General features: G+C 47.0%; 1 protein-coding gene across 19 annotated transcripts in view; it reads left to right on the top strand.

The window, feature by feature from the left end:
* ano10a (anoctamin 10a) overlaps positions 1–26,470 on the top strand; it is a 117,624-nt gene that overhangs the window by 70,470 nt on the left and 20,684 nt on the right. For 14 of the 19 annotated variants that reach the window (XR_015840464.1, XM_088287120.1, XM_088287106.1 and 11 more), the window contains 2 exons: positions 8,466–8,618; positions 8,710–8,901. The exons of 2 other annotated variants lie outside the window; for them this stretch is intronic. Coding sequence is in view for 16 of the 17 variants with exons in the window: in XM_088287120.1 (XP_088143246.1) it covers positions 8,466–8,618; positions 8,710–8,901 (345 nt within the window). In the remaining variant the exon portion in view is untranslated. Of the gene's footprint in view, positions 1–8,465; positions 8,619–8,709; positions 8,902–9,558; positions 9,671–26,470 lie in introns of those variants that run through there. 3 more of the 19 variants (XM_088287118.1, XM_088287117.1, XM_088287119.1) reach the window with 2 other exon arrangements.

The raw sequence follows: 26,470 nt of genomic DNA, 5'->3' as shown, positions 1-26,470 counted from the left end.
CAAGGTGCTGGCTGGCATTCCCCGACAAGAATGTTTGGTCTATTTGGATGACATCCTGGTCCATGGGAACTCTTTCCATACAGCCTTGGAGGCCCTGCGCCGGGTCTTACAAAGAATTTCGACTGCGGGTCTGAAGCTTCACCCTGACAAGTGCTGCTTCATGAGAAGAGAGCTTGAGTTCCTGGGACACAAAGTTGGAGGGGAAGGCATTAGCACTTTGGAGGAGAAAGTGCGAGCCGTGAGGGACTGGCCTACTCCCAGCAACCCGCGTGAACTGAAGAGCTTCCTTGGGCTGACATCCTATTACAGGCGATTCGTGCGGGGTTTCTCATGTCTAGCTGCACCGCTTTTCCACCTGCAGCGGAAGGACACTGATTTTGACTGGACTCCTGAGTGCAGATGGGCCTTCAGCTCGCTAAAGAAGGTGCTGACAGAGGCACCCATTCTCGTTCCCCCAGACGCCAACCTGCCGTTCGTCCTGGACACTGATGCCAGCAATGTTGGAATTGGGGCGGTTTTGAGTCAAGTGGGGGCAGACGGGGAGAGAGTAGTGGCATACTTCAGCAAAACCTTGAATAAGGCTGAACGGCGTTATTGTGTCACACGAAGGGAACTGCTGGCAATTGTGAGAGCCATTAGCCATTTTCGATATTATCTGTCCGGTTTACCCTTCACTGTACGCACTGACCATGCGGCACTCCAGTGGCTATTGTCTTTTAAGGAGCCTGAAGGACAGATGGCACGCTGGCTTGAAGAACTGGCACCATATGTCTTCCAAGTTGAGCACAGGGCTGGAAGTCACCATGCCAATGCTGACGCTATGTCTCGACGCCCTTGTGCTCTTGCTGGCTGCCGCTTCTGCGAGAAGAGAGAGACCAGAGAGAAGGAACTTTGTGGTGATGAGCAAAGTCTTGCGCATGATCATGTAGACCCCGTATGTAGGGAGGTGCAGGTTGTGGACGCATCTGAATGGAGGAAGCAGCAGCAACAGGATGTTGACCTCCGACCTGTATTACAGTGGGTCGAGTCGGGTCAAAACCCGAAGTGGGAGGAGGTCGCTGGACACTCGCCTGCCACTAAAGGACTGTATTCAAAGATTGGGACTCTTCAGGTCAAGGATGGGGTGCTCCAGAGAGCTTGGAAGGAGCCTGCTACTGGGGAGGATAGATGGCAGGTGGTCGTCCCCAGGGCCCTGAGAGAGGCTGTGTTGAAAGCTTCTCATGGGCCTGCAGGGGCAGGGCACTTTGGTGTGTCGAAAACACTTCGCAGACTGCGGCAAAGTTTCTATTGGGGTCAACTAAGGCGAGATGTTGAGGACTTTTGTCGCCGTTGTGACCTCTGCACAGCGCACAAGGGTCCACCAGGCCAGTCTCGTGCCCACCTCCAACAGCTAGCAGTGAGCGCTCCTATGGAGAGGATTGCGGTGGACATAATGGGGCCATTTCCACGCACTGACAAAGGCAACCGTTATGTCTTAGCTGCTATGGACTATTTTACGAAATGGCCCGAAGCATATGCCATCCCCGACCAAGAAGCAGAGACTGTTGCAGACGCGCTGGTGGAAGGCATGTTTACAAGGTTTGGGGCAGCTGAGGTCATTCACAGCGACCAAGGGAGAAACTTTGAGTCGGCTGTGCTCACTGCAATGTGTGAGCGACTGGGCATGAGGAAAACGCGCACCACACCTCTGCATCCTCAAAGTGATGGGCTCATTGAGCGCTTTAACAGGACCTTGGTAAAACAACTCTCAATTCTCACAGCGGAGCACCAACGAGATTGGGACAGGCATCTCCCTCTGGTTTTGTGGGCCTACAGGTCCGCTGTACAGGATTCCACTTCATGTACACCTGCCCTGCTCATGCTGGGGCGTGAGCTACGGACACCGGTGGAAATGGCTTTTGGCAGACCCCCTGATACACCAGCCGTGCCACCAGGACCGGAGTATGCCAGGAGACTTCAAGACAGGTTGGAGTCAACACATGTCTTTGCTCGTGCCCATTTACAGAAGGCAGGTGTAAGGCAGAAAAGGAACTATGACATGAAGGCCAGAGGGTCGGACTTTAAGGCTGGAGACCTGGTTTGGGTGTACAGCCCAAAAAGGAAAAAGGGCAGGTGTCCTAAATTGGACAGGCACTGGGTGGGGCCGTGTGGCGTGCTGGAGAGGATAGGAGAGGTGGTGTACAGGGTGCAGCTGCCACCTGGTGGCAGACGGGTAGCCCTCCACAGAGACAGACTGGCCCCATATAGAGGTGATGCCGTTCCACAGCAGCAGTTTGGGTCGCGGACACACTCACAGTGGGTATCGAATCCCACCCCTCCAAGACGCCGGATTGTACCTCCACTCTCCAGTCTGTGCGTCATCGTTTCAACTCCCCTCTTCTTAGCGTGCCTTGGCGTATTTTTAAGTTGTATGCCGCAACACACTTCATGAAGCTTTCCAGCTCACTTTCAATTTTTTTCTTTTCAGTTGGAGGCCAGGCCTCTTCATCATCTTGACTATTTATTAGGAAGAAACTACCTTGTGATTTGTGTTGTTTCTTCAACGGTGGCAGAGGTGGTTCAATGACCTCTTTCTCTACTCTGGTACACTCTGCCTGTGATTGGACTGTGAGTCTTTATTCAATAACTCAGACGTTGCTCTTCCTTTAATGGCCTCTACCCTGTCTAGGCTAATGTACTATGTCTTGAATCTAGGATCTACAAAGGCAGTCATATCATCTGTGGTCAAGTTGGCATATTTCTCATCAAGATAAGTCATAATTGTGATCTTCAGCTCTTTTGTGAGTTGAGTGTCCCGCTCTTTTATCTTTCGCAAATTTGTACGCAACAGATGCAGTACTGGCTTCACATAGGAGACTGTCACATATGACTCCCCAAAGACGGAGCCTCTGAACTCCAGAAGAGGAGTTAAGGCCTCATGCAGAGAGTCAAGAACATCAATGTTTTGCCATATAGGGATGAGGGTCCTTTTGATTTTGTCTGAAGACAAGCCTTCAGTGATTGCCTTTAGTTGTTCCACAACCCTTGCCACTGTAATGACGGTTGGGTCACTCTTGAGAATGTATATCTGATCATGAGCCGGAGAAATGCCTGCATTAATCATGCTTGCTTCAATGGACACCACATCAAATAATTTGGTATGGTTTAGATGATAATTGACAAAAAACCTCGTTAAGTCACTCTTTAAATCTGAAGGGGGTACAATAAAATATGTGGTGAGTCCCTTTTCCAAAATAGAGGTCAACACTTTGTTCCAAACACATTCAATTCCCTCTTGACTTCTGTATATGGACAATGTTTATTAACTGGTACAGCTATCAAAAATACAAGACACGGCAAAATCCTATTTTACGGCCAGCCTAAATGAATGAAGAAGCAAAAAACAAAAATCAGAAACAAATGAGAGGTGCAGGACCAAATGGAAGATCTAATAGATGAGCGTAAGAAGATGTAGTGATGTCTATAGTGACAGTGTGTGACTTTATCGAATGCACAAAGTTTACTAGCATTCACTTACAAATTTGTATGCACCAACTAAAAGCCAAAGGAGCCGCATACGCCGTCACTTACGTCTGTTCAGCAGGATCTCGCGTGTTGAGCTTGTGTGAAGAGAAGAAAAAATAAAAAGAGATAAGTACCAACCAAAGAAGAACAAAGATGGGAGTTGGAACCAGGCAAAGCTTGGTGGGGTCTCATGTTACCTTGTGTGATAAAGGATGGAGTGGAGCGGGCTTGTGGCCTTTGCACGCACTCAGAAAAACCGGATTTCCATGGCTTCACCTGCCACGTGTGAGGTGGTGGGTGAGGTACCAGTACTCAAGCTACCGTATTTTCACAACTTTATTTATATCGCGCATTTCACAACAGCTGGAGATGGAACAAAGCATGTTGAAATATTTTTCATTTGAATGTAATGTTGTCGGATAATCCTGCACAGAACAGAACCTTGGAGCTGCAGTTTTCATGTCAACCTCTTGGAATCAGTCTTTGGCCAGCCTGCCAAGTTGGTGGATGCTGACACCCCGCTGTCACAGGTTTAAATACGCAACCAGTGTCTGCTGAAGTCCCCTAGATAATGAAGATTATCCCTTATCAGGAGCCTGATGATCATTTTAGGAAAAGTCCTCGCCAAATCACTTTGTAGGGACCCCCTGCTGATCTGCTGGATAGTGAGCAGTCATGGTGATGCAGTCTGGCTGTATCTTGTCTCCCAGATGTTGTTCAATGGTCCACGTGTGGCATATTCGCAACACCACCATCTTCTGTCTTGAGCCCCACCTGATTGGTGACTCTGTACCAATCTGGTTGGTGACTAGCAAGGGTTTTGGGAGGTCCCTCTTTTTGTTCCGCGACCAATTTCTTATACACCAAGAGCTTTTTCCACTCTTTTATCCTTCCCTGCGAGGCCTATAGAAACACAAATGTAAAAATAGTGTAAATAGGGATAACAGATGCGTAATTTCAGTCAGATTAAGTGTAACAGCGACTGTGCTTTCAATAATAACAATAATACATAAACACTATTGAAAGTAATTCTGATAATAATTATGATTACAATGAAAACCTACTGCAAAAACAATTGTCATTGGGGTTTATTGGCTAATTAAATTCACATATGAATCAACAGGGAATGATGTAGTACTTATCAATTGCAGAGTGCAAACGATGGCCAAAGCACTGCAGCCGTGTCCAATTGCATAACGAAGTTTCATTCACTTTATTTGAACCGCCGTCTGTGGTGATGGACACCAATTTTTCCTCAGCCAAACTCCCAAGACAAGACGCTCCATTGTAGTCTTGGAGGAAATATGCAGTTTCCAGGCATTTTGTTTTCAGAACCCAGTCCATGTTGATAAAATTAATTGTCAAGCTGATGCAATGCTTGCATGAACGACTTGACCACGTCAAAACACTGCCAAACTCGCGACATGACCTTCCCTCTCTTATTAGCAATTTTTTCACAAACTGTCATGCTGATTTCTTTCCTTTTTTTTTATTTTTTATTTTTATATGATTTCAGTTTGTTCAGTTTGGGTCTGCAAAAGGCAGGGAGTTTGATGGCTTAAATTTACTTAGTTGGGTCGTGATAGGTTGAAAGGCTGAGGGTCCTACTCCCTTGTTTTATTTTATTAGACGGATAATTTATCAATGCCATTTTCTATTGCTATTGATCACCTCACTATCGCGATACATATTGATAGCGGGTTATCGATCCAGCCCTACTTTGAAAAAACAAAGCTCTGGTGAAAGTAAACTCTTAAAGTCAAGTCAATAAATTTGATATTAATGCTGGTTAAAAAAAACAAAAAAAAACATGACAAATCGATAGTAAACTACTTTTTTTCAAAGTGTAAAGTTTAATTGAAATAAATTTGTGGCCAAATTCAGATGAGTTCATCCATAATCTCCATTTAAGGCAGGGCGATCCAAACTTTGAGTTTCCTTCAAAGGAGGCAAAGGCCTGAATATTGCACTCTTCTGCATGGAGACGTTGGATGTTGTTCCTGGTCTGCTGGAGCATTCCACCTAGCTTGAGGGTAACTGCCCTGGTAAAATGGGCTATATAAATGAAGTTGTATTGTATTGTATTGTATTCTTTTGTACTAGTGGCGCCACTGTTTCCTTTACCCTTCAGAATTTTCTCGATTTCTTCACTCAGTCCCAGCATTTCTCAAAACATTTATGTTTTAAATATTCAAAATATTCTGTTGCTATCATTCGGTGTCAAGAACCCTAGTTTGTGTGACTTTCCCACTCCCAGGTAACAAGTTGTTAACATGCAGAAGCCCACTAAAGTGACCCTCTTAAAAGTTAAACTGGACTTCACATCAATGACGAGATGCAGTTTTTTTTTCTTCCTTTTACTGAAAAAAATACAATACAATACAATACAACTGTATTTATATTGCGCATTTCAAACCAGCTGGAGCTGTAACAACGCGCTTTCCATACAAATGGTGGTAGTTAGTTTTTAGGTCAAAAACCTCAAACAGAAACCAAACATGACATAAATACACACAGTCACTGTCACAAGTGCAACAAAACCTATTTGCATTTGTCATTGGTTTTAATCACAAAACCAAACAAAGTTACGTTATTGACCTTTAAGATTGATGATGAAGTTCAGCTCAAGTTTTTCTAGTTATTCAAAGAAATGAAGTTCAAACTAAGTTTTCCAAGACAAAACTATTTTAAAGCACGGTTGCTGCTCGGGCCCTAATAATAAGAATTTCTACGAAAACAATAGGGAGTTTGCAGCAGTCGCTAAAACATTTTCTTTCACAAAATAAAATCCATCCATTATCTGGACCGCTTCTCCTCACAAGGGTTGCGCGGGGTGCCTATCCCAGCTATCTTCGGGCAGTAGTCGGGGTACACCCTGAACTGGTTGCCTCTAAATCACAGGGCACAAATAGACGAACAACCAATTGCGCTCGCACTCATACCTATGGGCAATTTAGTGTGTAATCAACCTGCCATGCATTTATTTTTGGAATGTGGGAGAAAACTGGAGTACCCGGTGGAAACCCACGCAGGCACAGGGAGAACATTCAAACTCCACACAGGAAGGCCAGAGCCAGAATCAAATGTAACCTCTGCATTGGGAGGCTATCGTGCTAACCAGTCGTCCACCATGCCGACAAAATAAATTTACAACTAAAGTGATTTTGGAAAAAAAACCTGAAACTACATTTTACGTTTACATAACTAAAACTAACTATAACTGCAGAGAAAATGAGCTTTGTTTTCATCAATTAATTCAACAATTAATTTAATACTCGAGCCTTTGCTGTTGATTTTTAAGAGCATTTATTTCGATAATGGCACCGGAAGAAGAGTCTATGAGTCTCAAAAAGTCATTTGCCAGTCCATTTTCAGAACAGTACACGTGTATATTAAAATCCCTCATCAGCAGGATGTGATAACATTTTAGCATGATTAAGGCAAGACGATTTGAAAAGTCATTCAGAAACTCCTTGTTGTATTTGGGAGGTCTGTAGATGACAGCGCACAACACAGGAGCAGCCCTGCCAACTTCAAAGCGCGTGCTCCTGAAGCTGGTGATCGATTTGGCCAATGTACACTGTTTACATTCAAAATTGTTATTGAAAATAGTTGCCGTTCCTCCACCACGACGGTAGGTCAGAACACGCAGGTGGTAATAGTTCCAGCATTCAACTGCTCTCCACGGCGCTAGTCCAGGTCTCTGTCAGGCAGAGGAAATCCAAGTCATCGTGTACAAATAAATAAAATAAATAGAAATAAAACGTGGGAGAAGTTCGGTGAGGCCATTGAAAATGGCTTCGAGGAAATTCTGGTCCACCATCCGGCATCTCAGGAGAGAGAAGCAGTGCACCATGTTTCTAGTGGAGATGGGGTCCTGCTGACCTCGACTCGGGATGTTGTGAGTCGGTGGGGAGAATACCGACACGCCTTCCATTGAGGAAGTAAAACCTGAAGACTCTGAGGTGGACTCACCTATCTCTGGGGTTGAAGTAACCGAGGTGGTTAACAACCTCCTCGGTGCCAAGGCCCTGGGGGTGGATGAGAACTGCCCGGAGTTCCTAAAGGCCCTGGATGTTGCAGGGCTGTCATGGTTGACATGCTTCTACAACGTTGCTTGGACATCGGGGACAGTGCCTCTAGATTGGCAGAAGATCACACCTCCAATTCTGAGATCATGGTTCTCAATCGGAAAAGGGTGGAGTGGCCTCTCCAGGTCGAGGAAGTGATCTGCCCCAAGCGAAGGAGGTCAAGTATCTTGGGATCTTGTTCACAAATGAGGAGAGGATGGAGCGTGCGATCGACAGGGGGATCTGTGCAGCGTCTGCTGTGATGCGGACGCTGCATCGGTCTGTCATGGTGAAAAAGGACCTGAGCCAAAAGGCGAAGCTCTCGATTTACCGGTCAATCTACTTTCCTACCCTCACCTATGTTCACAAGCAATGGGTTGTGACCAAAAGAACAAGATCTCGGATACAAGCGGCCAAAATGAGCTTCCTCCGCAGGGTGTCCGGGCTCTCTCCCTTAGAGATAGGGTGAGAAGCTCGGCCCTACAGGAGGGACTTGGCGTCGAGCCGCTGCTGCTCCGCGTTGAGAGTAGCCAGATGAGGTGGCTCGGACATCTGATTAGGATGCCTCCTGGAGGCCTCCCTGGTGTGCTTCCCTGCTGAAGCTGCTGCCTCTGCAACCTGACCGGATAAGCGGCGGATAATGGATGACAGAATCACATCTAACTGCACACATTAAGGCTGTACCATATCGTAATCTGGTAAACGTGAAACGCTGTTAATACTTTCTTGATGCACTGAGTTACTTTTCACCACAAATGCAGAAAAAAAGAAATGTCTTTTTACATTCTTTGTTTGGGTCACACAAATGTTGATGTCGAAAATACTTTTATTGTTCGATTTTTATGAATACATTTATAGCCTATTTGATCTTTTGCCCTCATCTGTTTTAAGAATTTGGCAACCCTGTTGATCACCAGTCAAATTATTAATCAGTTTATGGAAGCGTTGCTGCCCTATTGGCTTCAAAGGGGACACAATAAAATGATGATGGAGCTCCATTTAATTGAGCAAGTGCGACTGGAGACTGACATGAGTACTTACTTGGTAATTAAAGTTTATTTCATCTTGACTAATTTTAGATTACCATGGATGAATATACCAATTTGATGATCAATAATTCCCAATTTTCTCACAGGGAACATTTGATGACTACCTGGAATTATTCCTTCTTTTTGGTTATGTCAGTCTGTTCTCTTCTGTTTACCCGCTGGCTGCTGTCTTTGTCGTTTTGAACAACATCACAGAGATTTACTCTGATGCTTTCAAAATGTGCAATTTGTTTAAACGGCCTTTTTCTGACCCAGCTGCAAACATCGGGATCTGGCAGGTAAATATCTTACTCAGTGCACACAACAATAATTTTCCGAATTCTTTCGTTAAGAAATCTTGTTAAGCTTTTAATTCTAAAACTTAGATTTGCAAGACTTTCATAGATTACAATGATTTTTTTGTAACATCCATTGTTTAGTAAAATAAGATGTGCGTTACTTTGGTTTGTTTTTTCAAGATAACATTTCTACATTTTTCTGCCCTCTGAATGTATGTTTTGCTTATAAGCATTAACAGTGATGAGAGTCAGCCAAACTCATTTTCATGAACCTGCAAAATTAGCGTCTTTGCTCCTTTCTTAACTTCCACATGTTGGCATTAATGTTTAGGAGTGGAACTGACAAAAAGTGGAGAAAAGAAAGACAGCATTATATACATAAATAAAGTTGTATTGTTTTATATTGTATTGAATTACACACATTTATAATCTAAATTTAATAGCAGTAATGTCTCACCTGTACTATGTGCTACTACAACATTCAGATTTTACCTGCAAACATTGTCAAATGTTCAAAAGTTTCAAGCATATATATTAACATACAAAGATTGTCTTGTGTTCTAATTTCTTGCGAATATATTACACCATATGGAAAGCGCTTTGTTACAGCTCCAGCTGTTGTAAAATGCACAATATAAATAAAGTTGTATTTTATAGTATTATTCACAATCAGTGCGATCTGAAGGGAGAACATGATCTAATGGAGATGTGAAATCACGCAGCAGCAAGAATCAACCATGCAGACTTTGAGGCTCTATTTACACTGAAGGTGAATTCCAATTTCTTTGCTCATTTGCTAAATGCATTCGATATTTTTTCATGCAAAGTGAACCGAACAATACATTTGTTAAAAATCGAATCCATGCCTCTTTTTTATTCTAATATAAATTGTTGTTTGCTGAATGGGTGCCCAGGTCGCACTCATCCAGCCTACACGTCATCCAAAGCCAAATAGCTGGGAAGACGATGCTCAGAACGGATAGAATGCTCACTGCAAAGTTGTGAAGAGTTGCACTGTTTTGTATTTGACTCTCACTTAAACTTAAAGTTGATATTTGTGGTCCATCCATCCATTATCTGCTGCTTATCCGGGGTTGGGTCACAGCAGCTTCAGCAGGGAAGCCCAGATTCTCCCCAGCCATGTCTTCTAGCTCTTCCGGAGGGATCCCCAGGCGTTCCCAGGCCAGCCGGCACACATCTCGTCTCTCTAATGTGTTCTGGGTCATCCTCGGGGCCTCCTGCTGGAGGGAAATGCTCACCAGGAAGGCATCCTAATCAGATGTCCGAGCCTCCTCATCTGGCTCTTCTCAACGTAGAGAAGCAGCGGCTTGATTCTGAGTCCCTCTCGGATGACCAAGCTTCTCACTCTATCTCTAAGGGAGAGACCTACGGCCGCTTGTAACCGAGATCTTGTTCTTTTGGTCACAAGCCACAGCTTGTGACCATAGGTGAGGGTAGGTATGTAAAATGAATGGTAAATCAAGAGCTTCGCGTTTTGGCTCAGTTTCTTCTTCACCACAACAGACGATAGAGGGTCCACTTCACAGCAGACGCTGCATCGATCCCCCTGTCAATCTCACGTGCCATCCTCCCCTCACTTGGAACAATATCTTTGAAGTCCTCCATGTGCGGCAGGATCTCTTTCCCCGACCTGGAGAGGGCTCCACCCTTTTTCGACTAAGAACGTCTCAGATTTGGAGGTGCTGATCTTCATCCCAACCACTTTACAATCGGCTGTGAACCGCTCCATTGAGAGTTGGAGATCAGGGCTTGAAAAGCCAAGAGTACCACATCATCTGCAAAAAGGAGGGATACAATCTGCAGTCTACCAAACCGAGCCCCCTCATTGCCTTGGCTGCGGCTAGAAATTCTGGCCATAAAAGTTATGAACAGAACCAGTGACAAAGGGTCCAAACCTCACTGGAAACTAATCCAATTTACTGCCTGCAATGCGAACCAAACTCTGACATCGGTGGTACAGGGATCGAACTGCCCGTATTAGTGGGCTTGGTAACCCATATTCCCGAAGCACATCCCACAGAGCTCCCCAAGGGACACAGTGGAATGCCTTCTCCAAGTCCTCAAAACACAATGTAGACTGGTTGGGCGAACTCCCGTGCAACCTCAAGGACCCGCTCGAGAGGGTCGAGCTGGTCCACTGTTTCACCACACTGCTCTTCCTGAATCTGAGATTCAACCTCCCAATGAACCCTTCTTTCCAGTACCACTGAGTAGACCTTGTAGGGAGGCTGAGGAATATGATTCTTCTATAATTGGATGACACCCTCTGGTCCCCCTTCTTAAAAAGGGAGACCACCACCCCAGTCTGTCAATCCAGAGGCACTGTCCCCAATTTCCACGCAATGTTGTAAAGGCGTGTCAACCTTGGCAGCCTCACTACAGCCACAGGCTTTAGAGCCTCCCAATCACGCCCTTCTAGGTCTCACTGTCATTATCAACATGAACATTGAAGTCCTGCATCAGAACGAGGAATTCTCCAGGGGGAACGATCTCCAGCACACCCTCCAAGGACTCCAAAAAGGATGGGTACTCTGAGCTGCAGTTTGGTGCATAAGCAAAAACAACAGTCAGGACCCGTCCCACCCAATGGTGGTGGGAGGCTACCCTCTCGTCCACCAGCGTGAAGCCCAATGTACAGGTGCCAAGCCGGGGGGCAATAAGTATGCCCACACTTGCTTGGCGCTTCCCCCCTTGGGCAACTCCAGAGTGGAAAAGTGTCCAACCCCTCTCAAGAGGACTGGTACAAAGGGCGGGATATTTGTGGTAATAATTTAGCCACACACATGGTCCATTTTTTATGTGTGTTCATGACGCCGTCATCTTTTGTAGATTTCTCCATGAAATTATGAGAGGAAGGATAAACTATTTAAATTTTCCCGAACATTTTTGACCTCGCGCCTGGTTCCTCTGTCAATCTCATGATGTGTTTTTCTGGTTGAGGGCGCTCCCATGGAAACCAACTGAGGACCGAGGACCAATCCATTCATTCATCCATTGTCTTCCAGTTATCCAGGGTCATGGGGGAAGCATCTTAAGCAGAGAAGTCGACTTCACTCTTCTCAGCCACTTTGTGGCCGAGGTGTTCCAACACCAGGCCAAATGGGATACTTAAATCTGTCAAGTGTGTGGGGCATCCTCCCATCACCAGTGAGATGTCAAGGAGGCATCCTGATCAGATGGCCGAGCCATCTCTTTGGGCTCCTCTCATTGCAGACTTGGTGCCCCTCCTGGGTGACCAATCTTTTGACCTTATTTGCCCCTCCTGGGTGACCAATCTTTTGACCTTATTTAGAAGGCAAACTAATTTTGGCTGCTAGTATGTGGGATCTTGTTCTTTTGTTGGTCATGACCCACAGCTCGTGACCATAGGTTGCAGTAGGAACCTCCAGTAAATCGACTGGTAAATTGACAGCTTCGCTTCACCACAACAGAGCGATACACCGTTTTGCAGATGCTGGACTGATCTGTCTGTCAATCTTTTGCTCCATTCTTTTCTCACTAGTGTACAAGACCCCAAGATTGGGTCAATATCCTATCACCAACATGGAGATGGCATTGTACTCTTTTTTGACGGAGGATAACGATCTCAGATTATGAGGTCTTGATTTTCATTCCAACCCCTTCACATTCGGTTTCAAACCACTACAGTGAGAGTTGAAGAACTCAGCTTGATGAAGCCATCAGAATCACATCATTTGCAAATGGCAAAGAATTTAGACACAGTTTTTGTATTGCGAATGACTTAAAAGGTTATGTTACTGCCGTTTCAATGATACGCTGGCTAAAGAAAGTTTTAACGCGCACTCACTCACCATGGGTTGAAGTTGCGATGACGTTCGCTCGGCTTCACTGGTCTTGATGTTGATGTGTAGTTATGTATGTTACGTCAAACAGTCAAGGGTTAGTCTTAATCGTAGTCATTTCAGTCCAGATGTCATGCCGTGAAGTCAAGTAAATCAAATAAATATATCAATGGCTACGGTCTTCCAAACTTCAAATCAAAAACATACGCGCATATGCGGTAATCAATACAATATACTATCTTCTATCTTCCAGTTTGTACATAAATAATGCGTCTTGAGTAAGTGCGGTTGAAAAACGGTATCCGACCAGCGTTCCCCCACCTGTCCTGCATTCGTTATTGATGGATGAACGCAACCAGTGCTGACGTCATCAATTGCCCTAGTGGTGGTGTTGCCATACTGCATTACTCAAAAGAAAACTGCTCCAACATACCGGCCCCTATTATTATGGGCAAAGCGAAATAATAATACTCAAAATTTGGAGCGTCGTACAATATAAATAAATAACCAATTTGGCCAATCGCACTTTCGAGAAGGTGCGTCATTGACTAGCTGGAACCAGCAGACAGATCTTGGTTATCAGTCTCTCTATAATACTGGTCGGCGTCTGAAGTTTCACACTTCTTACAGTTCCTCTTTGATCAGGGTTTGTATCTACCACTCTGGCAATAACCCAAGATCCTCTTGGGGAGTTGGCATCAGCAATCAGCACAACATCTCCTTTAACAAAGTTTCTTCTGCTTCTGCTCCATTTATGGCATTCTTGCATAAGTAGAAGGTATTCCTTTGCCCATCTGGACCAGAACAAATCTGCTATATACTGTACTTGTCGCCAGCGTCGTCTGGCATATGAATCGGTTTGCTTGAAGAGTCCAGGTGGCAGCAAAGGCTTTACCTTTAATAGCAGGAGGTGATTTGGGGTCAGCGGTTCCAAATCGTTAGGATTATCGGACAGGGTGGTCAATGGACGGCTATTAAGGATGGCTTCCACCTCACAGATGACAATGATGAGGCTCTCATCGTCCAGAATTTGCTGCCTTGTAATGGAAAGCAAAGTCCTTTTCAATATCCTGATTAATCATTCCCACACGCCTCCATGGTGGGCAGCGGCAGGGGGATTGAAGGTCCACCTTACGCCCTTCTGCTGCATGGCTTGGGTGATCTGATCCTGATTCCATTCCCCAATCGCTTCCTTCAATTCTCTTTCTGCAGAGACAAAATTAGTCCCGTTGTCGGATCGTAGTTCATTCACTTGACCTCGTCGACAAATAAAGCGTCTGAGAGCGTTTATGCAAGAATCTGTATCAAGCGAATGGGCCACTTCAAGGTGTATTGCACGGCTGGCCAAACATGTGAAGAGGACTCCATACCTGTGCCGGAGCTTAGAGGACTGTATGTGTTTCACCTTAGGGGTGTTGCGGATGCCTTTACTACTTACTTGAATCTACCAAATTACTCAAACCGAATTAACTCAATCCAACTGTGGTGTAGAGAGAGCAAGAGGAAACCAGATTCAACACTCAACACAATTTATTACAACCAAATAATTGAATAATCTTCACTTTATATGACCAAATATAGCAACATAAATTTAGTTGGGCGCCCAAATTAATATTACGAAATGTTCTGGCCAACGTTGCCGCGGTTACTGATATTGAGGAGGAGAAACTGCTCCTCCGCTGGCGAGTGAGCGAGTGCACCTGCTTGTCGAATGGTCGGGAGGAGTCCAAATGGCGAGGGTGGGTGGCTGCCGCGATGACGGTGGATCCGGAAGACGCTGCCCAGTCCAGTTAATGCTCACAGTCCACCGCTGTTGACTGCGACACACCGCTAATGGCTTCGGGTGTCCTCTCTTCTCCGTCGTGTGAGCCAGCCTAGCTTGCCAACTCACGCTCGATGTCTCGACCGGCTGCCGTGCTGAGAACGCGCCTTCTCCTCTCGAAGCGTGTTCACGGTCTCCTGATTGCGGTCACACACTCGCCGTGGTCTCGCCGACCAACTCCTCACTTAAACTTTATCCGTGGCGACTCACTCAACTGCTCCGTATTCGTAAAATGTCTCTCAAAAGTTTAACTCGCCGCGCGCGCAGTAACATTCTGTGCACTGTACACTCTCGCGAGACATACGGAAACACAATCACAGTAAACTGCCGCAAAACAAACTAGTGCCTATTTAAACAGGTGAATTAAAGGCAGTAAACAAAATACAGGAAATTATATTAAACAAACATGCCCTCTTAATCCCTTACAAATCGCAGACCCTTCAGTACAGCCGCCCCCTGATTTGCGGCGCAAATCAGCAACTCCTAAATGAGGGTCTGCAGTCGAGTTGTCAGTCAGTCAAGTCAGGCGGGTCAGAGTCAGAGTAATGGGGTAGCTGGATGAGACGTGCCACTGGTCTGTGGTAAGTTCTTCCTCCAATGTCTACGACCGCTGAGCGTACTCTCCCGTCGTCGCCTTTCATTACTTTCTTCACCCGACCGATGAGCCAGCGAGCACGGGGGAGTGCCTGATCCACGAGCATGACCGGGGTTCCTGGTTCTAGGTTGCCTCTTTCCTTGAGCCACTTGCGACGGTCTTGCAGTGATGGGAGATACTCCGTAGTGAACCTCTTCCAAAATTGGTCGGCTAAGGCCTGACTATACCTCCATTGTCTCCTGCCGATGATCTCAGTGGATGCATAGACCGCAAGGGGGAGGGCTGCGTCTCACCGCCCCATCAGAAGGCTGTTTGGGGTTATGGGGTCGAGATGGGCCACATCGCTGCTGACGTACCCCAGTGGCTTGGAGTTCAGTATTGCTTCGATTTCTACCAGCACGGTGTTGAAGACTTCTGATTTGGGAACCTGAGCTCCGAGCGCAGCGTTGAGGGCAGACTTTACGGACCTAACTTCTCTCTCCCACGCCCCACCAAAGTGGGGTGCATTTGGAGGGTTGTAACAGAAATTGACCTGCTGGCTGGCCAACTCCTTCTTCAACTCCTCACTCATCTGGTTGTAGCTCTTGAGGAGCTCAGCTTCTCCTCCACGGAAATTCGTTCCGTGATCAGACCAGAGGGTATGGGGTCGCCCTCTCCTTCCAGTGAATCGACGAAACGACTGGAGGAAACTGTCTGCTGTCATTTCAGCTAACACCTCGAGATGGACAGCTCTCGTGGTGAGGCATTTGAAAACGATTCCCCATCTTTTAGCAGTTCCTCTCCCAACTTCCGCTCTCACGGGAAAATGGCCCGAAACAGTCCATGCCCATGTTGTAGAAGGGCGCTTCATGGAGGCGGAGGCGGCACGGTGGAAGGTCAGCCATCCGTGGCATGATAGGCTGAGCTCTCAGCTTCTGGCAGCCTGTACATGACCGTTGGTATCGTTGCACAGCCTCCCGGCCACGAAGAATCCAAAACCTCCTCCTGATCTCAGCAAAGAGCCGCTCTGCTCCAGGATGAAACAGCTAGGTGTCATAGTGGCGGATCACCAGGTGGGTCACTGTATGTTTCGAAGGGAGTAGGATGGGGTGTTTACTGTCCTCTGTGAGGCCCTGAGCCCGTCGCAGACGGCCTCCGACACGTATAACGCCGTCATTGTCTAGCTCAGGGGCCAGTAGTCTCAGCTTACTATCTCGTGGGAGCTCTACTTTGCGTTCGAGGCATGCCATCTCTATCGAGAAAACTTCCCGTTGCACCCTCTGCAGCAACATAATCTCGGCGGCGGCGTAGTCGTCCGCGCTGAGTGGGGTTGCGTCTCCCATGTCTGGGTTCCTATGGTGGAAGGTGCGTTCTTGGAGCTCCTCTAAGGTATGGCAGTCTTCAACCTTTGGACCATCGGTTGGAGTGTCTTGGAGTCCGGTGAGACCACAGAAGATGGATTTCTTTAATTCCGCCTCGACCTCTGCGGTATCCGGATTTGGGGGAGGAGGCCACTCGCTTTCTGGCTCTCGGAGGAAATCCGGTCCTCGGTGGAAAATGTTGGGACAGGCCAATTGCTCGAGAGTTGCACCTCTGGTGATGAGGTCCGCCGGGTTCACATTGGTTCCTACATAACGCCAGCAGCTGGTGCCCACAAGCTCTTGGATCTCCGTCACGCGAGTCCCTACAAAGACTTTATATTTACATGAGGTCGACTGAATCCAGTGGATGACGGTTGTGGAATCGGACCACATCCAAACCTCATACAGTGGCAGGTGAAGCTCGTCCTTTAGCAATTTTCCCATCTGAGCTCCACTTAGAGCAGCGCAGAGCTCCAGTCTGGGGATTGATTGTTGCCTTTTGGGCGCAACTCTTGAGCGCGCGAGAATGAAGGAGACATGAACTGTACCATCAGGCTCTTCCACGCGCAGATATGCCACGGCACCGTATGCCATCTCGGATGCATCACAGAACACGTGGAGGGAGATCTTGCTGCTGGTCAGACTCACGCTCTGTGGTACGTAGCTCCTGGTAAACTCAATCCGTTGGAGGGTGGGGAGCTCTTCCGCCCATTCCTTCCACTTTGCCCCAAGCGGTTCAGGTAGGGGGTCATCCCATCCCCTCTTCTCTGTCCAAAGCTCTCTGACCAGAACCTTGGCCCGGGTTGTGTAGGGGTTGATGTGACCTAAGGGGTCATATTGACTTGCCAGTGTACTATAGATTGACCTCATGGTGACGTAGTGACGAGGTTCGATCTTCTTGAGTCGGTAGCACAGGGTGTCGGATTTGAAGCGCCATAGGAGACCCAGCGTCATCTCCTGGGCATTGTCACTGGACTGAGACACCCATGTCTCACTACTGTCGGACTTCGCTTCTTCTGGGAGGTCTCGGATGACCTCAGGGTCATTACTGGCCCACTGGCGGACATCAAAGCCAGCAGTGGCCAGGAAGGTGCGCAGTTCATGCACCAGCTGGCGGGCCTCTTCTGCAGTCTCCACGCTATGGAGGCAGTTATCCACATAAAAGCTGTGGTGGACAACATCTGAGACCCCAGGGGGTGCGGTGCTGCTGTCGACGTGACGCTGCAGGGCATAGGTGGCGCAACATGGGCTACAGGTTGTCCCGAAGGGCAGCACCTCCCATTGATAGATGGACGGTTCTGAGTCGTCCGGGTTTGTTCTCCACAGGAACCTCATGAGTGGTTTGTCTTCGTCGAGCAGACAGACCTGGTGAAACATACGCTTTATGTCACCACTGACTGCGGTCTTGTGCCTTCGGAAGCGCACCATGACGCCAAGGAGAGGAGGGGTTAGAGTAGGGCCGGGCAGGAGGTGGAGATTCAGGTTTTGCTGGCGTACTTGGAAGCTGCAGTTGAAAACCACTCTGTTCTTTCCATTGTGTTCAACATTGTGGTGGGGAAGGTACCATGACTCAGCACTCCTTTCTGCCTCAGCAGGTTCCAACTTTCTGACCAGTCCCGACTCAATGAGTTTGTGCATCTCCTCAGCATAGGCGGTAGCTGTGTCAGGGTCCCTTTTTAGTCTTCGTTCGGTGCTAAGCAGGCACGGCATTACTATGCTGGGAGGAACTTTGAAGATTGGCATGGGCTCTCTTCTCAAGAGCGGCGTAGCAAATCTAAGGACACCACGCACACAAACACGCTTGGTTTTTGATTGGAGAAGATCCATAGCGCTCTTGTCTTCCTTGGAGCGAGTGTGCATTTTCTCATTCTTGTATGGAGTGACGTCCATCTGCCACAATTTCTGGACGTTCTCCAGCAGTGCCCCGTCTTCATGTCTGGCTCCTATGTAGAGGCAGTGGGTCTGACGGGTCTTCCTATTTTTCAGGCTGATGGGACCCTGGAGTGTCCAACCCAAGGGGGTTTGCAGAGCAACTGGACATCCAGGTGGACCCTTAATGATGTGCTTGGGTAATGTGAGATGCACGTTATCAGAGCCGAGCAGGAGGGTGGGCTTCACCTCTTTTGTAGAGTCAATCCCCAGGTTACAGAGATGAGGGTACCTCTTCATTAGGACCTCCATGGGGTAGCCGTACTGGGAGAGGCACAACTGGGCTGCAGTAAACACGTGACTCACTTTGTAGGCATCCTTCGGTCGTCCGACCGGTGAGATGGTAAGGGCCACACTCTCTCCACTAATGGTTGTGTGCCCTGGTTGGACGGTGAGGAGACCCATCTCCTCTGTTTGGCCCCTGAGTCCTAACGCGATGGCAGCCTCATGCATTAGCAGAGTGCGCTCTGTGCCATCATCAATAATCGCGTAGGTCTCCAGGGTCCTGTCACGGTGTCGAATGACCACTGGCATCATTTTCAACAGCACGCGGGGATTGCAACCCCTGGTGGGGCCCACATAGTAGGTGCGGATCCCTTCTGGTGGCTCACTTTGGGCTTCCACGACGTCAGGGTTAGCTTTGTCTTCTCTGATGTTGAGGTCGTGGAGGGCTGTGAGGTGGGTCTTTCCACATCCGGTCCGTCTGCAGGGTCCCTTCAGGGTGCAGTCCTTCGCAAGGTGTTCACGGGCGCACTTCCAGCACCGTTTATTGTCTAATATCCACTGTTTCTTCTCCTCCGTAGTCTTCTCCTTGAATACGGGACAGTTGTCTAGCCAGTGGGTCTCGGTACAGCACTGACACTGGGGAGGAGGTTTCTTCCCTCCTTTCTTTGAGGAGCCACCCTGTTTTGCTTTCAAGGGCTCTTGTTGCACCTTAACTGGGGTTTCAGCGATGGTCGTTAGTACGTGGGTGGATCGTCCCCTTTTGCTTGAGTTTCGGTCAGACTTGTCTCGTCCACTGCACTTCTCACCTTCACGCTTGGGGAGGCGGATGTGCCTCATCTCAGATTTCAGGAAGTCAGAGAACTCTACTAGGTTAGAGAGTGGTTGGTTGGGGTAGAGACGTTCATGTTCCCGCCGGAACCTTTCTTCCCTCTCCTTTGGAATCTTCCTCACAAAGCGTTCAACATTGGAGCCTGCATGTAGTTCTCTATGACCAGCGGCTCCCTGGAACTTCAGCATGCTCACCAGAGCCTGTATCTTCAGGGAGTATGCGTCCAGGGGCTGGTCATCCTTAATGTCTGCCATTTCTCCCAGCTCATAGAGCTCATCCAATATGTGGTCCCACGGGCGTCCCCAACGCTCGTCTAGAGCCTGAATGGAGGAAGTGTAGGGAGTGGGGGAGTAGGCATTGGCTGTGCAAATGAGCTTCGCTGCTGGTAACTTGCAGTGCATGGACAGCTCAAGGAACTTCTGCTGCTCACTGTGGTTGGCGCCACCCAAGAGGAACTCAAGGCACATTCTCATGTCGTGATACTGGCTTCTAGAATCATCTTTAAAGAATGGGATGGCGCTCCCTGGAGGGCGTTGTGGGAGTGGGTCATAACTGAGGGCCACTGGGGGATTGAGCTGGCCAGAGGTCTGATGAGGATCTACTGGTGGTGAGGAGGGGATGGCACCGTGACTTGATGCCTGACACGCTTCTCGCAGGTGAACCAGTCGGCTTTCTAGGTCTTCTGAGTCAACCTGGACCTTTGTTAGGGGTCTGTGAGTCCTCACAGGCAACTCCTCTCTTCTATGCTGGCAGCGCGTGGGTGAGTTATCCCTGCTGGATGCTCTTGACGTTTGCCTGGAGGTAGAAGCAAATTGTAGTTGTGCGGCTGCGAGCCAAGTGTTCTCCAAGGTTTGGGCTGCTGCTCGATCGCGCTCCCTCTCCAATGCTTCCGCAGCTCTCCTTTCTCGATCGAGTGCATCTTGCCTGAATCGCTCCTCTCTTATGAGTGCGTCTGCCCGTTGTTGTTGCAGGAGTTGGGCTAGGAATTCCGAGCTTGTGCTTCGAATACTTGATTTGCTTGAGTGATGGCTGCCACGGCTTCGTTGGGATGAGCAGGAACCTCTGCTGGGGGGCCTACCATTTTTGTGGGTGTCTTGGAAGAACTCGCCTGGTTGGAAGTGATTGAAATCTTCCCCTTTGTGTGGCTTTACACAGTGAGATGGGTTGGATGATTGGCTGGATTCTGAATCAGTGTCTTCTGAGTCACTCTCCTCCCTTTCTTCCTTCCTAGACCTACTTTGGTTGGCAGTATTCAGTGGCAAAGGATCAGTAGAGGTTAGTCTGGGGTTACTAGTCTGGCCTGCCATCTTTTGTTGCCCATCCTCTTCAGGCAGCAGGGAAGCGTCAGCTAATTTTGCATTAGTAGTCGTATCTGCCTGCGGTGAGGCTGTAGCACCCTCTACTAACTGGGGTGTGTCTACAGTCGGTGTGGTATTAAAGTCCACTACTGTCTGGTCAGCTGGTGTGTTTAGCACATGCCGATTGCTGTCTGGTGTACTAATGACATAGTCATCTAGTCTCAAGGGCTTTCTACGCTCTCTAACAGCACGTGTCTTCACTTCAGCAGGGTAAATAAGACTTTTTGCTGGAGACCTTTCGCTCTCTCTAGACATCCTTAAGTCTGATCGAATCCGGCTCGAAGGGCCAGATTTTGTGCCGGAGCTTAGAGGACTGTATGTGTTTCACCTTAGGGGTGTTGCGGATGCCTTTACTACTTACTTGAATCTACCAAATTACTCAAACCGAATTAACTCAATCCAACTGTGGTGTAGAGAGAGCAAGAGGAAACCAGATTCAACACTCAACACAATTTATTACAACCAAATAATTGAATAATCTTCACTTTATATGACCAAATATAGCAACATAAATTTAGTTGGGCGCCCAAATTAATATTACGAAATGTTCTGGCCAACGTTGCCGCGGTTACTGATATTGAGGAGGAGAAACTGCTCCTCCGCTGGCAAGTGAGCGAGTGCACCTGCTTGTCGAATGGTCGGGAGGAGTCCAAATGGCGAGGGTGGGTGGCTGCCGCGATGACGGTGGATCCGGAAGACGCTGCCCAGTCCAGTTAATGCTCACAGTCCACCGCTGTTGACTGCGACACACCGCTAATGGCTTCGGGTGTCCTCTCTTCTCCGTCGTGTGAGCCAGCCTAGCTTGCCAACTCACGCTCGATGTCTCGACCGGCTGCCGTGCTGAGAACGCGCCTTCTCCTCTCGAAGCGTGTTCACGGTCTCCTGATTGCGGTCACACACTCGCCGTGGTCTCGCCGACCAACTCCTCACTTAAACTTTATCCGTGGCGACTCACTCAACTGCTCCGTATTTGTAAAATGTCTCTCAAAAGTTTAACTCGCCGCGCGCGCAGTAACATTCTGTGCACTGTACACTCTCGCGAGACATACGGAAACACAATCACAGTAAACTGCCGCAAAACAAACTAGTACCTATTTAAACAGGTGAATTAAAGGCAGTAAACAAAATACAGGAAATTATATTAAACAAACTCCCATATATTAAACAAACATGCCCTCTTAATCCCTTACAAATCGCAGACCCTTCAGTACAATACCGTTTCATTATGCTCCTCCCACGCTTGATTTCAATGGGGCCAAAATAATCAACTCCAACATTAGTAAATGGTGGCAGATCCGGAGTGATCCTGTATGTTGGTAAGTCTGCCATCTTCTGCTCACCAGTTCTGCCTCTTAGCCTCCTGCATACTACACAGTCGTTGATGACCTTTCGGCAAAGAGTGTTGGCACAGGGGATCCAATATTTCTGTCTTAATACTGATAGCGTGTGATTCCTCCCACTATGCCCCACTTGCCTGTGAGTATGTTCCATCAGGAGTCTTGACACGTGGTTTCCCTTTGGGAGAAGGATTGGGTGCTTCATGCCTTCTGGCATTGCTAGCCTATTTAGTCGTCCTCCGACTCTCAATATGCCTTTATCAAGCAGTGGGTCAAGCTTGGAAATTGAGCTTTGACGTTGGATGCTCCTGACTTGATCCTTTGAGGCCTTGATTTCATCTGCATAACTATGCGCTTGACAAAACTGCACAATAGCCATCTCTGCTGACTTCAGGTCTTCCAAGGCAAGCTTCTGTGCTCGGATGGAATCTTTCAATGCCTTCATCTCAAGTTTTATCATGAGCTTTTGCTTTACTTGGTTCTTCTCTTTTGTTTGAACAGCGATAGTTACTTCCTTCCTATTGATTTTCAAACTTTGTAAAAATGTCTTTAGGAGACACAAAACACAAAAGAGTCGTCTTCAATGCTCCATCCCACCCCAAGAGCTCGTTCAACGGGTAAGCGTTCTTTGTCCAAATCAAAATCCTTTACTTCTGTGGCACGTTCCTCTTCTGGTAGGTGTGCCAGCACCTTCTTACTGTTACAGACCCATTTGGCAAGTCTAAATCCTCCCTGTGCACAGAGGGAGGTTAACTCCTCACATAATTTTGTAGCTTGAGCTTCAGTCGATACAGACTTTAAACAGTCATCCACATAAAAATTGTGCAGCACTGTTTCGACAGCTTCCTTAGAGAACTTCTCCTTATTGTCCTCAGCAGTTCTTTTTAAGGCATAGCTGGCGCAGCTTGCGGAGGATGTCGCGCCAAACAAATGTACAGTCATCCTGTACTCTGTAATTGCTTTTGTGATGTCGCCACCTGGCCACCATAAAAATCGAAGAAAATTAATGTCCTCTGGGCACACTCGGACTTGGTGGTACATCCCTTCTATGTCCGCCATCAATGCAAATGGCTCTAGCCGGAACCGAGTGAGTACTCCTAACAATGTGTTAGTGAGATTCGGTCCTGGAATCAGCTCGTCATTAAGTGAAACACCTTGGAACTGGGCAGAGCAATCAAACACAACTCGAAGTTTGTGCTTCTTTGGGTGTCGCACACCATGATGAGGAAGATACCAAACCTTTCCCTCCTCCAGCACCAACTGCTCCGGTGGGACAAGTTCCGCATGACCTTTCTTGATGACTTCTTCCAAAAAATGTGTATATTCGTGGTGAAAATGCGAATCTTTCCGCAACTTGTTTTTTAAGCTCCGGGCACGGTATTCCGCCAGGTCTTTGTTGTTAGGCATAAAAATATTGGTTTTCTTGAAGGGGAGCTTCATCTGGTAATGTCCATTCTTCATTTCAACCGAGGAGGACATTATGTCCATGAACCTTTTGTCCTCCATGGACATTTCTGCCTTTTCTTCATATGATTTTTCTGGAAAGTCGTGATTAAAGTTCTGTTTCACAAGATCTTCTTAATTCATTACTGAAATACAATGACTGTGTATCTCTGGAGGCTGATCATCTGTGCCATTGCAAGTATTCAGAAGTCCATTAACCACCCATCCTAATCTAGTTCGAACAGCATATGGACCGTTGTCTCTGCTGTTGATTACCTTCCATGGTTCCATGGTTTGAGGAGCGTTTGTTCCAATAAGAAGGTCCACATTTGAATCAATACGGGTCAATTTCACCTCCTTTAGGTAATCCCATTCCTTCAGTGATTCCGATGTTGGAATTTGCTCCTTTGTTACAGGTATCTCATCTTGGGTGTATACTGCCGGCAGCTTTATGAAGTCATTTTCCGCAAGATTAGAAACTTCAAGGCCTGAGATTTTTTCCACAGTTATCGTCTTCTGGTGTCCAAGGGTTTTCACTAAAATTCTCGTTTTCCTTCCGCGGGCATTTAGTCGTCTTTGCAAAGCAGTTGTGCAAAACGTTGCTGTGCCACCTGGATCTAGAAAGGCGTACGTTTTCACACAAGTATTGCTGTTTGCCATTTTCACCTTAACAGGAACTATGGCGAGTGTCTGGGTGTCACCGGCCCCGATATGAAGGTGCTTCTCTAAAGACACAAGAGCACTGGCTACTGTTGGCGTCTTGTCTGCACCTGCGACTGGTGTCTCTTGCTTGTCGTCTGTCTTTGTCCTTTCAATGTGTAGCATTGTAGGATGCTTCAATGTGCAGATTTTGCAGGTATGTCTTTTTCTGCAGTCCTTGCGAATGTGACCTTTGTTCATGCAGCCAAAACAGATTCCATTTGATTTGAAGAACTCAACTTTCTCTTCCCTCTTTTTGTTACTCAATTCTTTGCAGTCTTCAATAGCATGGTTCCTTTTACAGCACAGACATACTTTTCGGGATGCTAGGTCTGGGGCTTGACCTTGAGCCGATTCCTCGGTTGCCATGGCGGTGAAGCTGCTCTTGTACGCCGTTGAGACAGGTTTTATTTTAGGAGGGAAAGTCATTTTCCTTTCGTCCTTTCGTTGTGGTATGGCAGTGTCTTGGATTGTCCCGAATGTTGGGTCACATGCCATCTTTGCTTGTTTTTCAACAAAGTTTACCAGCTGCTTGAACTTGGCTCTGGCTTTGGTACGTTCCTGGTACTCGAAGGCTACACTTCTCCATCTATCCCTCAGCTTAAAGGGAAGCTTTGAAACTATGGTGCGTAGGTGAGTGGTGGTGTTTAAGTCATTGAGGGACTTTACATCTACCATAGCATTTGCGCAACTGCGCAGGAATAAACCATATTCCTTCAGTCCCAAGGAGTCCTCTGATTTAAGCACCTGCCAGTTCAAAACCTTCCTTTGGTAGGCTGATGTAATGAGAATATCACTTCCATAGTGTCTCTGTAACAGTCTTTTTGCTTTTCCATATCCTTGTGCTGGTGGCATATGAATGCAGCTTTGCACAAGTATTCTCGGTTGACCATCAGTATATTGGTCCAAAAAGAATAATAGATCACGAGCATTGTCCGTTTTGCTTTCAATGCAGTGCTCAAAAGTGCGTATAAAGGTATGGTAATGCAGGGGGTCTCCCTTAAAAATTGTGAGCTCCTTCGCAGGTAAAGTGGAAAGTCTCTGCTCTTTAATTAGCATTTCGGTTATTTCGTTTTGCTTTTGCATTATTTTTAATAGCTCTGAACTGGAATCAGTTGGTTTCTGGGTCGGCTTGGCATTGGTGGCTTTGCTTTGTGTGGGCGATGGTGTTTGAGGCCTGGTCCCGTTAAAACAATCAAATGGTTGTGGTTGCCAACCTGTTTTTCCACTCCGCTCACCATTACCATCATCATCATCATTGTCACATTCATCATCAGTATCGTCAGTTTCCGTAGCACTGCCGTCATCAATATCCCATTCACCATTACCATAACCATAACGGAGTTCTAATCCTTTCTTTGGCCTTGATTTGTTGCCCTTTACACTTAAACTCATGTCCTCATAGGTTTTGAGTTTTGCATCTGCAGCAGCAAGTTGCATTTCAAGAACCAACATTTCTCTTCGCCTTTAATTTAGCTTCTTCTTGTTCAAGGGCCTGTGCTTTCTTTAGACCTTCGACCTGGACTAAAAGTGCAGCTCTCTCCACTTCAGCGTTGCATCTGGTTGAGGATGAGCGGCTGCTACATTTGCTCTTTTTGGTATCCCGCTCCAATTTGCTCATTATTCCCACTGACACACAAGAATCCTGACTTTCCCTTTCACAGTTCGACTGCGTTCGTTGTCCTTTAGCTTTCTTCAGATGTTGTTGTTGATTAGAAGGAAATTCTGTACTTTGTTGCACCCACTGTTCAACTGTTGTTGCCTTTTGCAGCCATTGTTTTACTGTTATTCTAAATTTATAGATCTGAGCAGCTTTGGGCAGGTACCAATTTGTGTGATCCACATCCCTTTCTTCCTCTTTGAGCAATTCATAAATTGTTTTTTGAATGGTTGTAAATTCTTCAGTTATTTCGTTGAAATTGCTGTATGATTGGGTGAATATTTCGATGTCATCATATCCTACTTGCATAATGGACTCAATGTAATTCATCTTTGATGTTAATTTACTATATTTAGCAGATCTATGTTTTATTAATCCCTCTATTTTATTCTTCAGAGCCTTCTCAGTTAGTTTGGGTTTTCTTTTCCCATGTTTGACTGGTTTGGGGGTCACTTTCTCAGGTTCTGATATCTTAATTTTGTCACCCGCCATTTTATCAGCGTCGGAA

This window comes from Idiotropiscis lumnitzeri, unplaced genomic scaffold, assembly GCF_059441095.1.
Source record: "Idiotropiscis lumnitzeri isolate Australia: NSW breed Sydney's pygmy pipehorse unplaced genomic scaffold, RoL_Ilum_1.0 HiC_scaffold_26, whole genome shotgun sequence".
NCBI lineage: Eukaryota > Metazoa > Chordata > Actinopteri > Syngnathiformes > Syngnathidae > Idiotropiscis > Idiotropiscis lumnitzeri.
Note: the sequence above shows the minus strand (reverse complement) of the source record. Positions and strands in the feature narration are given on the sequence as shown.